This window comes from Mauremys mutica, chromosome 7 (genome assembly GCF_020497125.1).
Source record: "Mauremys mutica isolate MM-2020 ecotype Southern chromosome 7, ASM2049712v1, whole genome shotgun sequence".
In the NCBI taxonomy this organism is placed as follows: domain Eukaryota; kingdom Metazoa; phylum Chordata; order Testudines; family Geoemydidae; genus Mauremys; species Mauremys mutica.
The window spans coordinates 44,784,044-44,799,746 of record NC_059078.1 but is presented as its reverse complement, the minus strand read 5'-3'; the positions used below and the strand labels follow the sequence as shown (position 1 = coordinate 44,799,746).

The following is a 15,703-nucleotide window of genomic DNA, read 5'->3' as shown; positions in this document are numbered from 1 at the left end:
GAAATGATTTTGCAGTTTTCAAAGTTTTATTTTTTTCTGTTTTACAGACATGGAAATGAACCTGTTTTCTGTTTTTCTCAAAAAAATATGCGATATTATTTACTGAAATTGACTATTTTTCATTTATTGGCCATCTGGTTTTCAGAAAGAAAAGATGGCTTCCAGTAACTGAGAAGTTTTCATACCAAAAAAATTACCAAAAATACCACCAAAAATGTAACCAAAAAGGAACCTTTGATTAATGCTAACAATAGTTTGCAAAAAGGTCACTTTTCCATGGGGGAGGAGGGGGAGAGGACATTTTGTGCAAATATTTTGACCATCTCTAATCCCTAATCCATAATCTAATCCATTAGCATTAATTGGCAGCCTTGCTAGTGGTCGCAGGGAGGCCAAGAACCAAATGGCCACAGGAACACTCCCTTAAGAAGTAGTCCTTCCAGGTTAGGGTGGATGCACATTGCCAGAGTGGCAGAGGAGAAATTTGTTGTACAGCTGCCTGTGCCTTATCTGTTCTGTGGGCTCCTACTAGCCTTGTTATACCTGTTCACCACACACAACCAGCCTCTCCTCAGCATCAGCCCAACACAGAAATTAAAAGAAAAAGGTTATTTTTTTTCTTTTTAGAGCATATTAGCCTTTGGAATTTGCTCTGAGTAGGGGTTCAGTGCTTTGAACACACAAAGGTCAGCACACAGCAAAGTGCTTCGTGGCTGTGAGTCATGGCCACTTTTCAAGAATACACTGTGTTAAGGGAAACTGAAGCACAAAGAGCTCAATTTGTCCAGGAACATTCTATAGACTGGGAACAAAACCCAGGAATCATGACTTCCAGTCCCCCTGTTCTAACCTCTCGACTGCACTTCTCTCTAGCAAACAATTTGATTGAACTAATGTAATTAGGGGCTTTATAATCAATACAGAGTAGTAGTTCGATTTGGGTGTTATGAATAGTATAGCATACTATACAATAACAATTCTTTGTCAGAAAAGTTCTTTTCACATCTGATATGTTATTTTATCCACTTTTGTTTCCCAGGCTGATAATATAGGATTCTGTGCCAAAAAATGCCATACTCATTTCAGGGAGTTAATGTGTAAGTCTCTTTATGACCCCACCCACAACAGCCTTGAAGGTCCATTGTGAAGCAAACCCATAGTGGGTGTTATTCTGAGCGTGACACCCAGTTCATGCTCAATTCCTGCCGCTCTGGGAGGTGATTGCTATGAGTCATTCTCCCATGTAAAGCCTCTGGGATGCTTCATAGTATTTTTAGTGCCTGATCCAAAGCCTTTGGAAGGCTTTGGCTTTTGATCAGGCCCTCCAAGAAGCAAAACAGTGATTTAGTTAAGGCGAGCGGAGGTTGGAAAGCTGTAACACATCTCAGTCCATGGTGTTTTGAGAAGGCAGAAGGGAAGGTGTCTTTCTCTGCTCACCAACTCTTGCTGTAAACAGCACAGTGCCTGTTCCCTGTGAATAAAATCCCTGTTCGCTCATTACTAGTATTTGTCTCCACTGAATGAAAACTGCAGTCACTGTTTGTTTATGTGGAATTATACAGAGAAAAAAATAGCATGCTCCTCTTAAAGTATAAGGGCCTATTAGACTGGTTTATGAGAAGGGCTTGTAAAATCTATTGAAATCCTTATACCCAGAGGCCAAAACCTATTAGCCAGAAGGGAAAGTTACTTCCCTATCCTTGCGCAAGGACCAGGAGCATGACCTGGATAGAAGCCTGTCACAAAGCTCCCCAGATCCGGCTGACCAGAAAGGGTCACTGCGATTCCCATCTATTCCTAGGTCCTGCCCTGTGCCCAGGGCCGGCTCCAGACCCCAGCGCGGCAAGCACGCGCGTGGGGCGGCCCTTTCCTGGGGGGGCGGCAGGCTGGGCCGGCGGACCTGCCGCAGTCATGCCTGCGGGAGGTCCGCTGCTCCTGCGGCTCCGGGGCACCTCCCGCGCATGACTGGTTGGGGCGGCCAAAAAGGTAGAGCCGCCCCTGCCTGTGCCTCCCTTTTTTGTACAGTCCTTAGCAAATGGATGTCTGATACATATCAAGCTCTCTTCCCTCCCTGCCTCCTGATAGCTGTGATGGGGAAGCTGCCTTTTGGCTGCTTCAGGTAGAGAACTTCTCTTTTCTCCTCCCTCCTCTCGACAGTTGGAGGGAAACTCTTTCTCCCCTCACTGTCCCTGCCTCTTGCTTGCTGCCAAGAAAAGGTGATTCTTTCTCCTCCTCAACCCAGCCTCCTGATTTCTGTGAGTTGCTAGGACTGAAGTGCTGCTGTTGGCAGGTGGCTGCATTTCAAGGAGTCCCATCTATTGGAGAGGGGTTACACCTACACCAATGTTTGTTCATTGTAAATAAGTGTTGTGGTGCTGCAATGATGGAAACAAAAAAATCTGTGAACCACAGAAGCTGCGGGGGGAAGAGGCAGATGTAGTAGCTGAAACTCCTTGAAACACATTTTAAAAATGAAATTATTTGACAGTGTCCCTTTAAAAACTAACCTGCTGTTTTGGAAAATCGGTCTCAAAAGCTGTCCCTTATTTAAAAAGACAACACTAGCACAGTAATGTCTCTAATCATTGTGGTGTTGTAAATTGCAGTGCTTTGCACAATTAGGTAGAATGCTGTAGTTCATTTTTTTGTGAGGATTGTGGAGGAAAGGATGAAACTGACTACAAACACGAAGTAAAATTAACCAGACTAGTTCCCTGTCCAGACAGAATTAACCACAAAACCTGAACAAATAGGAGCGATGGGGAAATGTGAATTCTTTCATTTTTAATATTCTGAAGCATTGTTAGTAACAATGAAAAACTTTCAGTGTATAGTCTGATCCTGCTGTCCTCATGGAAGCAAAACTCCTGCTGATTTCCATGGCTGTTTGCTCTCCATTTTGATCATCACCCTCCTTTTGTGGGCAATCAAAATGCAGTGCTGGTTACTGGGGATTGTTTCAAAATGCATGCTCTGGCAGTTGTGTGAGGGCCCCGAATGCCATCTGCTTCTGAACCTCCCTCTAACCTTTAGATGTGACCCCCAGGGAGCAGCATAGAGGATGCTTGCACTCCTGCTTGTACATAATGTAGCCATTCTGGGGATAAACAGAACATCAATCTGCCTGATTATCAATACAGCAGAAATTCACTTAATCTGGAGCTCATGGGAGGCAGTACCTTGTGGGCAGCAGGCTCTCTGTGGTACAATAACTGTCATTTCTATAACCTCATTTGTCTGTTAATCAAAACCATCTAAAGAGAGGAGGGTGGGAGTGTTGTCAGGGCCAGCTCCAGACCCCAGCGCGGCAAGCACGCGCGTGGGGCGGCCCTTTCCCGGGAGGGGGCGGCAGGCTGGGCCGGCGGACCTGCCGCAGTCATGCCTGCGGGAGGTCCACCGGAGCCCCGGGACGACCGGACCTCCCGTAGGCATGACTGCGGACGGTTCGCTGGTCCCGCGGCTCGGCTGGATCTCCCGCAGGCATGACTGCGGCAGCTCAAGCAGAGCCGCCGGACCTGCGAACCGTCCACAGCTGCGGGAGGTCCAGCCGAGCCACGCGACCAGCGGACCCTCCACAGTCATGCCCGCGGGAGGTCCGCTGTTCCCGGGGCTCCGGGGCGCCTCCCGCGCATGACTGCTTGGGGCGGCCAAAAAGGTAGAGCCGTCCCTGAGTGTTGTGTACTGATTTCAACCCATTTTTTGATGCAGCTATAGTCCACTTCACACGCTGTGGCAGTGGCTCTAAGAGTGACTGTCTTTGGTTACACAAACAGAAATCAGAAAGGGGAAGGGTGTAAATCTCTGAGCTTGTAAGAAAGATTTTTTCCCCACTAGTCACAAGGGAGGGCTTGATATGGCAAGGGGCTGTAAGATATTGAGCGTGCTCCTCTCTCTGCAAGTCAACTGAGATAAGGTGTCTAGCACTTAAGAAGATCAGACCTTTGTGAGCTCTTGAATTTATTCAAGCAGATTAAACACTCAGGGTCAAATTTTCCTCTGTTACATCGGTTCAACCCTGTTAATTTCAATGGAAATTAAATGGTGTAATGGAAAGGGAAATTTCACTCTTGGTACTAAAGTAGTAGTGTCATGTGATTCTATCCTCAATAGACTAAATTCAGCACTGATTTACATCCTGTGTAACCCCAGGTTAAATCAACACAGACTCTGACCCTGTGTTTGCCTAGTAAAGTAACTGAACTACATAAGAATGGCCACAGAGGATCAGATGGTATAATGGCAGAGCCTAATTTTGGCAATTAATTGGTTTTTGACTATTAGCGGTAAATATGCCCAATGGCCTGTGATGGGATGTTAGATGGGGTGGGATCTGAGTTACTACAGAGAATTCTTTGCTGGGTGTCTGGCTGGTGAGTCTTGCCCACATGCTCAGGGTTTAGCTGATCGCATATTTGGGGTCAGGAAGGAATTTTCCTCCAGGGCAGATTGGCAGAGGCCCTGAGGTTTATTCGCCTTCCTCTGCAGTGTGGGTAGGGTGACCAGATCACCCAGGTCAAATATTGGGACACGGGGCAGGGGCAGAGGGGAAAAAATGGCGGCAGAGCAAAAAAAAAAAAAAAATCCCCCACCCCCGATTCCTCCTCCCTCCGCAAGCACTGGAGGGAGGCCCGGGAGACTCAGGGGAGCGCGGGGCCGGGGTGAGTGTGAGTCCGGCCTGGACCCGAGCAGGCAGGACTCGGGCACGGTACCTGGAGGGAGAGTAGGGAGGTGGCCCGCGGGGCCAGGCAACGGCTGTTCTCCCCACCTAGGCAACAGGACTCGGGAGCAGCTGCTGCTGCAGCTCCCACTGCCGCGGGAGGAGGAAGCGGCCGCTGGCCAAGCTCGGCGGCTGCAGCTCTGGCGCCCACGAACCCCCCGAGCCTGGGCCTGCTGCGGGGACCCAGCACACATGCTGCACGTGCCCAGCCCCTGGCCAGTCACGTCTGGGCTCGCTGCCCAGCTAGTGCAATCCCGCGGGCGGCCCTGGAGTGGGGGCAGCAGGCCCCAGCCCCTCCATCCTGCTCGGGTCCCGCAGGAGAACGAATAGGGCTGGGCTGCCGATGCCTCCGCCGCGGGATTGCACCAGCTGGGCAGCCAGCCCAGACGTGACTGGCCAGGGGCTGGGTGCAGCGTGCGCGCTGCTGGGTCCCCGCAGCAGGCCCGGGCTTGGGGGGTTCGGGCCCAGGCGCCAAAGCCGCAGCCGCCGAGCGCCACGTGCTTGGCCACTTCCTCCCCCCGCGGCAGTGGGAGCTGCAGCAGCGGCTGCTCCCGAGTCCCGCTGCCCAGGTGGGGAGATCAGCGGCCGCCTGGCCCCGCGGGCCGGCCCCCTACTCTCCCTCCAGGTACCGCACCCGAGTCCTGCCTGCTCGGGGCCAGGCCGGACTCACACTCACCCTGGCCCCGCGCTCCCCTGCGTCTCCTAGGCATGATGTGCTTGGCAAGAGGCGGGGATTTGGGGAGGGAGCCAATGGGGCAGTGAGGGGGCAGGGATGGGGGTGGGGATTTAGGGAGGGATCCAATGGGGGAAGAAGGGGGCGGAGTTGGGACGGGGTAGGGCGCGAGCCCTTTTGGGCTCCGGAGCCTTTGCTTGTTTGTCCAGTGTCCCGACCTAACATTGGTCGGGACGCGGGACAAACAAGCAAATATCAGGACAGTCCCGATAAAATCGGGACGTCTGGTCACCCTAAGTGTGGGGCATGTGTCACTTGCTGGAAGATTCTCTGCACCTTGAAGTCTTTAAACCATGATTTGAGGACTTCAATGGCTCAGACATAGGTTTGATATAGGAGTGGGTGGGTGAGATTCTGTGGCCTGCGTTGTGCAGGAGGTCAGACTAGATGATCATAATGGTCCCTTCTGACCTTAAAGTCTACGAGTCTATGAGATCAATGGACAATCTAGCCTAGTATCCTGTCTTCCCAAAGTGGCCAGTGCCACATGCTTTAGAGGGAATGAACAGAACAAGGGCAATCATCATGTGATCCATCCCCTGTTGTCCAGGCTCAACTTCTGGCAGTCAGAGGTTTAGGGACATGCAGACCATGGGGTTGCATTCCTGACCAGCTTGGCTAATAACCATTGATGGTCCTATCCTCTGTGAATTTATCTAATTCTTGTTTGACCCAGTTATACTTCTGACCTTCACAACATCCCTGGCAATGAGTTCCAGAGGTAGACTGTGCATTGTCTGAAGAAGTACTTCCTTACGTTTGTTTTAAATCTGCTGCCTATTAATGTCATCAGGTGACACTTGGTTCTTGTATTATGTAACGGGGTAAACAGCACTTCCTGATTCACTTTCTCAACACCAGTCATGTTTTATAGACATTTATCATGTCCCCCCCTTAGTCATCTCTTTTCCAAGTATGATATTCTTGTGTAATGCTTCTTTAGACAGTGATAGGAGAAATGGCTGATGGGACGCTGACTGCATATGCTAATCCTGCCACCCACGCACAGTTGAGAATTAATTAGGAACAGGAGAACAGGATCAGACAAGATGACAAACATGCCAGTACAGCAAATTGTTATTTACTTAAGAAGATGGAACATTCAGAGGGATCTTAATTAAAATTGCTCTCTAAAAATACTTATCTCATTATGACACAGTGCTTAGCAGCAGCTCTTTGTGACACTGTAGTGATGGCAGAAGACCTTCTTCCTGGAATGTATTCAGCATAGGTCTTTGTCTTCTCACAGGCATGATCCTCTTTGAAGTCACAAGCTGTGGGAAAGAAGGGCAGCACTCCCACGCTCAGGGAAAAATAAAAAAGTATGCATTTATCAAGCTGGCATTTGCCCTTGGTGGAAGACTTGTCCTGATTATTTACTGTCCAATCCCAAGATGCTCCTTTCTGTTCTCAAGACACTGAGACTCTCAGCACTTATTCGATTATTCAGTTTTCCCATCTATAAAATGGGACTAATGATACTTATCTCCATTGTAAACTAACTGCTTTGAGATCTACAGATGAAAAGTGTTACATAATGTAAAGGGGAATAATGATACCTTCTTGATAAAGCACTTTGAATTCTACTTCTGAAAAGTGCTATATAAGAGCTAGATACTATTAATCATAAAATAATATTGGGACAAATTCTACCCTCACTTATAAAGTGTAGTGTAAGCAATGGTGGAAATTAGACTGTCCCCTACACTGATTTGGAAGATTCTATTTACATATGGGCCAAATTCTAGTTTCAGTTACACCCCATGCAACCCCACCCATTTCATGGGACATATCTCAGATCAGAATTTGCTTCATAGTTCTCCAAAGGTTTTTATCTTAATTGCATTAAATTAACACCCAATTCTAATCCTTATTTTTAATTAATTCTTCTATCATCTGTCTCTCTCTTTCTCTTCCCTTCTCCCTCCTATTTTCTCTATTTTCTAACTTCTTTACAGTACTTCAATCAAGTTGAGCCTAATTCAATCCTTAATTGCATGGATATAACTGAGGGGAGAATTTTCCCCTTTGCTTTCTTTGTTGGGCATCCTTAGATTCTCTGCTTTCTTCTCTAATGTCTGCATCTGGGGCTATATTCTGTTCTCAGTGACACTGGTGTAATTTGGACTACAGTGCAGTCAGTGGGCCAGATCCTTATTGCTGTAAATGGAGTTAACAAAGTGGCTTCAGTGAAGTCAAAGAAGTTATGCCGATTTACACTAACTGAAGATCTGGCCCCATGGATCAGGGCCACCCAGAGCGGGGGGGCAAGAGGGGCAATTTGCCCCAGGCCCCGAGCCCCACGGGGGCCCCCACCAGAGTTTTTCGGGGCCCCTGGAGCGGGGTCCCTCACTCGCTCCGGGGTGCCCGGCAAACTCTTGTGCGCCTGGGCGCAGGAGCTTCTGCCGCTCCCGGTCTTCGCCGGCGGGGGGTCCTTCCGCGCCGGGGCGGAAGGACCCCCCCGCTGGTCCTTCCGCTCCGGGGCGGAAGGACCCCCCCGCTGGCGAATTACCGCCGAAGACGGAGCGGGACCCGCCGCCGAAGTTCAGCTCGGTCTTCGGAGGTAATTTGGCGGCGGGGGGCCCCTTCCGTTCCGGGACCCGCCGCCGAAGTGCCCCGAAGACCCGCGGCGGGGGCCCCCTGCCACCGAATTACCGCCGAAGACCGGGCTGCGCTTCGGCGGCGGGTCCCGCTTCGGCGGTAATTCGGCGGCGGGGGGTCCCCGCCACGGGTCTTCGGGGCACTTCGGTGGCAGGTCCAGGAACGGAAGGGCCCCCCGCCGCCGAAGACCCCGGGCCCCCAGAATCCTCTGGGCGGCCCTGCCATGGATTAACATTGTTGTCACTGAGGTCAGAAACTGTTCCACTCTCTCTGTTCAGCCTAAATTGCCATTTCCAGGTACCCTGGAACCTTCTAATTATGGCAATCTTCTGATTAAAGCGCCTGTCCATGTCAGGCAGGGGCAACTCTGGGGCCAGGTTTCCTCACAGAGCTGTTCTGTTGAGATGCTTGTGAAAGCCCCCATTACTACATTCTTATGCTGTCATCAGCCTGAAAGGCAGGGCAGCGACCATTAGATGAGGAAGACTTCAATCGGCTATTACAACAGTAAATATCACTATTCTCTACCATATTTCTTTTTATTTCCAGTCCTATGTACCAGGGAGGGTATGCACTGGAGGAAGCTCGTACCGGGTCCTGCAAAAATGATGTACTAGGTAGAGTGTATTGCATGAATAACCCACCGGGCCTGATCCATAGCCCTGCCCCTAAACTGCAGGCCCCGCCCTTTGAGCCATATCACCGCCCCTAAACTGAAGGTCCCGCTTCCTGCGCACCAGGCCCCGCCCCTCCAGTGCTACGTCCCGGCCACCGGCGCTGCCTCAGACTTGCCTGGTCCTACGCCCCGCCCTTCCCGTGTGCCTGTCCGCGGTGCAGGTTCCCAATAAAGTTGCCGTGGTCGGGGCGGGCCGCTGCCTGTGAGGCGGCGGGGGGAGGGGGGAGAGACAGAGCGGGATGCAAACAAACATGGCGGCGGCGGCGGCGGCTGGTGCGGGCGGAGGCGGCGCCGGGGCCAGGCGGAGGAGAGCGGCCGAGTGAGCGCCGCGCAGCCGGAGCCCGGACAGCCGGACCCCCGCGGGACAAGGGATGGAGGCGGTGGGGGCCGGGGAGGAGGGTGAGGAGCCGCCCAAGGAGGCCCGGATACTCGGCTCCGAGCTGGTGGAGAGCTACACGGTGAGGGGCCAGTGGGGCCGGGGCCGCCCCCAGGGACCAGCGTGGGGGTAACGCTGGAGGGCCGGGGCCGTCTGTGGGGGGGGGGGGTAACGCTGGAGGGCCAGGGCCGTCTGGGGGGGGGGGGTAACCCGGGAGGGCCGGGGCCGTCTGGGTGGGGGGTAACGCTGGAGGGTCGGGGCTGTCTGGGGGGGGGGGTAACGCTGGAGGGCCGGGGCCGTCTGTGTGTGGGGTAACGCTGGAGGGCCAGGGCTGTCTGTGGGGGGGGGGTAACGCTGGAGGGCCGGGGCCGTCTGTGGGGGGGGGGGGGTAACGCTGGAGGGCCAGGGCCGTCTGTGTGGGGGGTAACGCTGGAGGGCCGGGGCCGTCTGTGTGGGGGGTAACGCTGGAGGGTCGGGGCTGTCTGGGGGGGGGTAACGCTGGAGGGCCGGGGCCGTCTGTGGGGGGGGGTGTAACGCTGGAGGGCCGGGGCTGTCGGGGGGGGGGTAATGTTGGAGGGCCGGGGCCGTCTGTGGGGGGGGGGGTAACGCTGGAGGGCCGGGGCCGTCCCTGGGGATCTGTTGGGGGACGGGGCTGGAGGCGGGGAGTGGGACCAGTCAAGGGCGCTATCCCATATATGGGGTGGAATGGGATCGTGGGAAGCAGAGAGGGGAGTAGGTTGCCAGCAGGTCCCATGGGTGAGATGGGGCTGGTGGGAGGGGAACAGGACAACCCCCAGTAGGGTGACCAGACAGTAAATGTGAAAAATCGGGATGGGGTGGAGGGGGTAATATGAGCCTATATAAGAAAAAGATCCCAAAATCGGGACATATGGTCACCCTACCCCCCCGCCCCCCTCAGTGCACTAGTACCAAGCTCAGGGTCTCCTCGGGGAGTATGGAAGGGAGTTGTCTGAGTGCTGGCTTGGAATAGCGATGTGGCCAGTTTGGATATCCTCCTCATTTCAATCCTCCCTCTACTGCCCTGGGGATAGGAAGAGCAGAATTTTCAAAAGTGCCCAGTCCCCACTATTGGGGCCAGATTTTCCAAGTGCTCAGTACACCGGAGAATGAGCCTTTCTTCAAAATCTGGCCCCAATTGCTGGTGCTGAGCCCTTGAAAATCTGGCCCAGGAGCTCATTTGAAAAATTAGCTCTGTGGAGCAAAGCAATGCCTTTTATTTAGCAGGATTTGTATGAGTGGCTATCATGTTCTTAGCATGCATTTGCTGTGAGAATGTCAGTAAGGGAAGATAGCTTTTAAACTTAGACTAAATTAAAGATTTTAGTGGTTGACATAATGAAAACATTTTAAACCTATCTTCCAGTTGAAAAGTTTTCAGAGTTTTCCTGGGGAAAATCAGATGATTTAGGGGGGGTGATTGGGGTTAAAATTCTCAGTAAACATTTCTAAGTTTACTTAACAACTTGGGGAAGGAATTTAAAATGTCATACGTAACATGCAAATTCTTTTTTTAACTATGTACATAGGAGTTACACTATATAAAATAGTTCCTTGATCTGTTTTTCAGGAAGAAGCTGTTTAGAATTTAAAAAAGTAATTGCACGTGTCCATCACTCTGTTTATATAAGTAAAAATTTCTTCTCCTCCTAGTCTAGTTTACTATGATTAGAACAATCTCTTCTCACTGAATCCATCAGTATGGCTGCACAAACTTCACTCTGCACACAGAATGAAGTGCTCAGAAAATTTTTAGAAAATTTAAAGGGACATTATCAACTTAAAAATGGCCCTCTCTGATTTTTTTTTAGCTGCTATTGTTACAAGTAACATCTATGCTTACTGTAGCTGAAAATTTTTTTTGAAAAAAAATCCGGTCTTTTTCCATGTTACCTCTGTGAACAGGGCTTCTGGAACAATTTATATAGTGGGGTTGCTGAGAGTCATTGAACCAAACTATAAACCCTATATATGATGGAAACTGTTTGAAGCCAGGGGTGTGGCAGAATCCCTAGTTCCAGCACCTGTATTTGTGAACCTTCACACAGTTTTTAAATAGGAAAGTGTGTTGAACCAGAGGACCCAGACAGATGTAGTGCTTGAAATTCTGTAACTGTTTAGATTGACTAGATTTCAGGTTAGTGTTGTCCCTTTAAACATGTGTAATGTGACTATTCTCCTTATGTTTTCCACACTTTGCAATGAGTCAGATGTGACAAGCAAATTTGTTTGCTGTTGAAGAGCAATCACTGTGTTGCCTGTACAGTAGGGGTTCTCAACCTTTTTCTTTCTGAGGCCCTCCCAACATGCTATAAAAATTCCATGGTCCAACTGGGCCACAACAATGTTTTTTCTGCATATAAAAGCCAGGGCTGGGTAGTAAGGGTAATTGCCTGGGGCCCCACACCATAGGGGGCACTGTGAAGCTCAGGTTTTGGCATCAGTCATGGGTGGTGGGGTTTGGGGCCCGGGCTGTATCCTGCATGGATGGACTTCAGCTTTCTGTCCTGGGCCCTAGTGAGTCTAATGCCAGCCATTCTTGGTGGCACCCCTGAAACCTGCTTGTTGCCCCCTGGAGGTCCAGGACCCCTGGTTGAGAACCACTGCTGTACAGGATACTCCTATATTGGGGATAGTAAATCAAAACATAGGTATCTGCTGAATATTTCAATTAACTTGGTTAAGAGGAGCATTCAGAATGTTAGTTTGTTAGAAAACCAATCAAGAATTTTCTTATCAATGTTCTGACTAGTCCTCTTACCCTAGTTATAACAAGCTTTTTTTGTATATTTATATTGTTGCTGACGTGCTAAAAGTGTACTGTATAGCTGGAGACACAGTTTCTGTTCCAAGGAACTTACTTTAAAAGACAAAGACCAGACAATGCATTAGGAGATCCCGACCAGAGCATTGTGATAATTTAGAACCTTTTTGCTTTGTTTATGAACTGAAGTGGTAATGATGATGTTGAGCAACTTCTACGTTTATTTTTGTTTAATGATAATGGAGATTCTGGAAATCTTAGTATGTTGGTGTTCTGTGGATAAGGTAAGAGACTTGTTTAATATTTTTGTAGGTTCTTCCTCCCTGATATTGTTTTGGGTGTAGCGTGCAGAATCTGACAGGATTAACACTGCAAAATAGAGATTCATATTATATAGCAGACTCTGCAGATGGACATTATATAACAGACTATACAAGGCTGCTAGAGATGTGAAGCATTATCTAAACATTGAAACAGGGGGTCTCATAACCCTGATTCCACACCTCTCTCTACTTTATAGTCCACCTCCTGTCTTGACAGAGTAACAGAGCCTAGATGGAAAGCATTTGTACTTAATGTATTTGTTCTTCATCCCTGGATCACATCTTTGTATCCTATTTTACTACTGTAGAGTTTGCAGAAAATCAAAGTGTACTTACATGACTGTTAATTTTTTCTCCTCTTCTAGTTCTCAAACACCCAAGTGTTTCCTAAAGATTTGACCTAAAATTTAAATTTTATAAAATCAAGCTTTTATAAAACTTAAGGGCAATAGTAATGTGTTTATACATTTTTTAAAAGTCTACAGATTTTTAAAAAAATAAACATTTGTCTTCAGTGTTTGGAACTCAAACATTGCAACACTGAGAATCTGAAAGTGAAAGAGGCTGCACAAAAGTGAAATGACTTAATTGTTTTTTTTCCAATCTGAGAAAAATGTGAAAAAATATAATTAGCAGCAAACTGAATTTTTGTAACTTCCATTTTAGGTAATCCAAGGTAGTGGTAACAATATTTATATTGTGATTTTTAAGTTCTCTCCTTAAAATTTTTTTTTTAAATGGCCTGGTGCTGGGTTTTAATAAGGCACACCTTCATTAAAAATACTGAATTAAATAAAGAGGAAATAAGGTAAAAGTCCACCTGCACTTTGAATTTTCTGCATGAACTTTTATGATGTTGGTTTTAAAAGAATCAGCATGCTTTAGCATCATTTCTTCTTATTTTCTTGCACCCCATGAGACTACTGAATTCAAGAATGTTACAGAGACTGGAAAAATTTCAAGAGCCATTTTAATGCCTGTATCTTCATAACAGCTTTGTCCTGTAAAATATCATCGGGGTAAGACAACAGTTCTAGGTGGCTTAAACACATGTTAGCAGTCCTCACTGAAATTGTTACAGGTGCTGAGGAATGGAAAGAAGGATTATGTATGAAACCAGGGGTTCTCAAACTTTTGTACTGGTGACCCCTTTCACATAGCAAGCCTCTCGACCCCTTTTATAAATTAAAAACACTTTTTAATATATTTAACACCTTTACAAATGCTGGAGGCAAAGCAGGGTTTGGGGGAGGAGGCCAACAGCTTGCAAACCCCCCCCCCCGCCCACGTAATAACCTCGTGACCCCCTGAGAGGTTCCGACCCCCAGTTTGAGAACCTCTGGGTAAAGCTAACCTGACAGAAACTAAACTTGCTGTTGAGTCTCCCTTGGTCTTTGAAAACATTTATCAACGAAAATGTGAAGAGTCAGGGCTTTCTCTTGTTTTTACTACCTTTGTATTGTTCTGCTTGCAATGTAAGCTTTAGGCATACCACAGCTTTGTCCTTCCTACTTATGTCATTGCTATTAGATGCTCACTGAAGGTTGTCTGGTTAAAGACATGACTCTCATACCACTAGCACTGCATTTGTTTCCCCCACACACCTGGTTCGTTGCTCCTGAGTTATGTGCTCCTGCATTTCCTGGCAATTGCAAACATTTTTTAATCTAAATACTTATCTTGATTTTTTTTTAAAGGAAATTATTGCAGCTTCGTGTATTGATAGAGTTTTTACTTACTTGTAGCTTTATTAGGGAGGAAATGTGATTTTATGGTTATGTCACGGGTCTGGAATTTGGAAGTTGTTGGTGATCTACACACCTCTGCCCCAGACTTTGGGCAAATTCCAGTTTCTCCATCTGTAAAATGAAAATACTTGCCATTTTCACCATTGTGTTAGGCATAATTCATTAACATCTACTATGCTTTGAGATCCTCAGGTGGAAGTTACTATGGAAGTACAAATCATTCAAGTCTCTAATGTGAGACTAGCTGCTTCCTTGCACCTAGAGCAAGTGAACTGGAATCAGGCTGTAGCAATGATGTTCACTTTAGCAAATGGGGTTAAAAATCACACTGTTCTTTTTGAAATACTAAATTAATATAACATTTTCTTTATGAGCTTGAGAGGAATTGTATCTAGGATATAAAACTCCTAACTATAACATCAACCTTAAAAAAAAATCAAAATTCTTATCAGCTATTTATTATGCATGCTAAATATAGGTCTTTCTCCGATATAAACATTTCAAACAAATTAAAAACTTGAAGTGACTAGACTAAATAAACAGCTTCATGTCAAGAATGAAGAGATGCATGTGCTCAGTACTGTAAGAGTATTAGCATGAAAAAATGACTGGTCTATAAATACACTGAAGACTTTACAAGAAAGGATCTAACCTGTCCAAGACAATTAGTGTATGCTGAAGAGTACCGAGCCCCTCACTAAACAGAGCAATCTGGTAAAATGAGACTGCCTGCAAAGTGGGAGTTGTGCTCAGAGGGGCAAGCCAGTGAACTGTCGGGTTGTAAACAGTTCTGAGATTTAATAAAAAACCTGTGTATGGCTAAAATGCATGCAAAGATCTCTTGCAGTAAGTTAATTTTTCTCTGCAAGACCATACCTGATTATGCAATTTTGTCATCTTTTTCACTTTGTTTATATCATTCCAACAGATGGCTCAATAGACACACGGCCCATGAAAACTCTTAATGTAGTAAGCATAGTCAGCCCTGTTGTATTAGTGGGATCAAACAAAATCAGTTAGGAATATTTTTAAACATTAGTCTGACAAAACTTTTTTAATCAGATTTTTGCTTTAACAATTGGTAGTTAATTCTATATCAGTTTTTGAAACACTGCAGGAAATCCAAGGCGCTCTTTGTATTTACTGAGTAAGATATGACAGTGTGGATTACTGTGAAGTGATTCACCAATACTCTGGTTGCTAATGCTTTTAGGGGTGTGTATATGTGTGCTAATACACGGTGAATGAAGTCTACACAGGAATCCTATTGCAGTAATTTTAAAATAGCGTTTTGTGACTCCTATCAGTACCCCTAAAAATGTTCATTTGGTCAGATCCATTGCTGATCGTATCCTTATCCATTTGCTTTTAACAAAGTGGCCAATATTTGTTGCTTCAACAGGAGGTATGAGTCTTCCATAATGCAGCTATGCTAATTGTGCAGTACTTTATTACGTTAGGCGAGAGGAATAAATTCCTTCCTCCTCGCCATAGGTTATCAGTTTATACTGAGAATTGGTATAACTGTCTCTCAGGAGTATGAAAAATCCACACCCCTGAGGAACAGTTATACTGACCTAACCCCCAGTGTAGACGGCACTATGTCGGTGGAAGAGCAGAGGTGTATTAACTACACCACGTCAGCGTAGAAGCATCTTGACTTAAGCACTACAGTGGTGCAGCTGCGCCTATGCAGTGTTTCAGTGTAGACCTGTAGGCTTTACAGTTTCTCATGGAGTGCAAGTTT

The 15,703-nt window shown here is 47.4% G+C and overlaps 1 protein-coding gene across 3 annotated transcripts in view; it reads left to right on the top strand.

Moving 5' to 3' along the window:
- Positions 1-15,703, top strand: part of NISCH (nischarin) — a 95,130-nt gene that overhangs the window by 30,541 nt on the left and 48,886 nt on the right. The window contains exon 1 of one of the 3 annotated variants that reach the window (XM_045023358.1): positions 9,010-9,185. The exons of the other annotated variants lie outside the window; for them this stretch is intronic. Within the exon in view, the coding sequence (XP_044879293.1) occupies positions 9,099-9,185 (87 nt within the window). The 5' untranslated portion in view covers positions 9,010-9,098. Of the gene's footprint in view, positions 1-9,009; positions 9,186-15,703 lie in introns of those variants that run through there. 3 annotated transcript variants of the gene reach the window in all.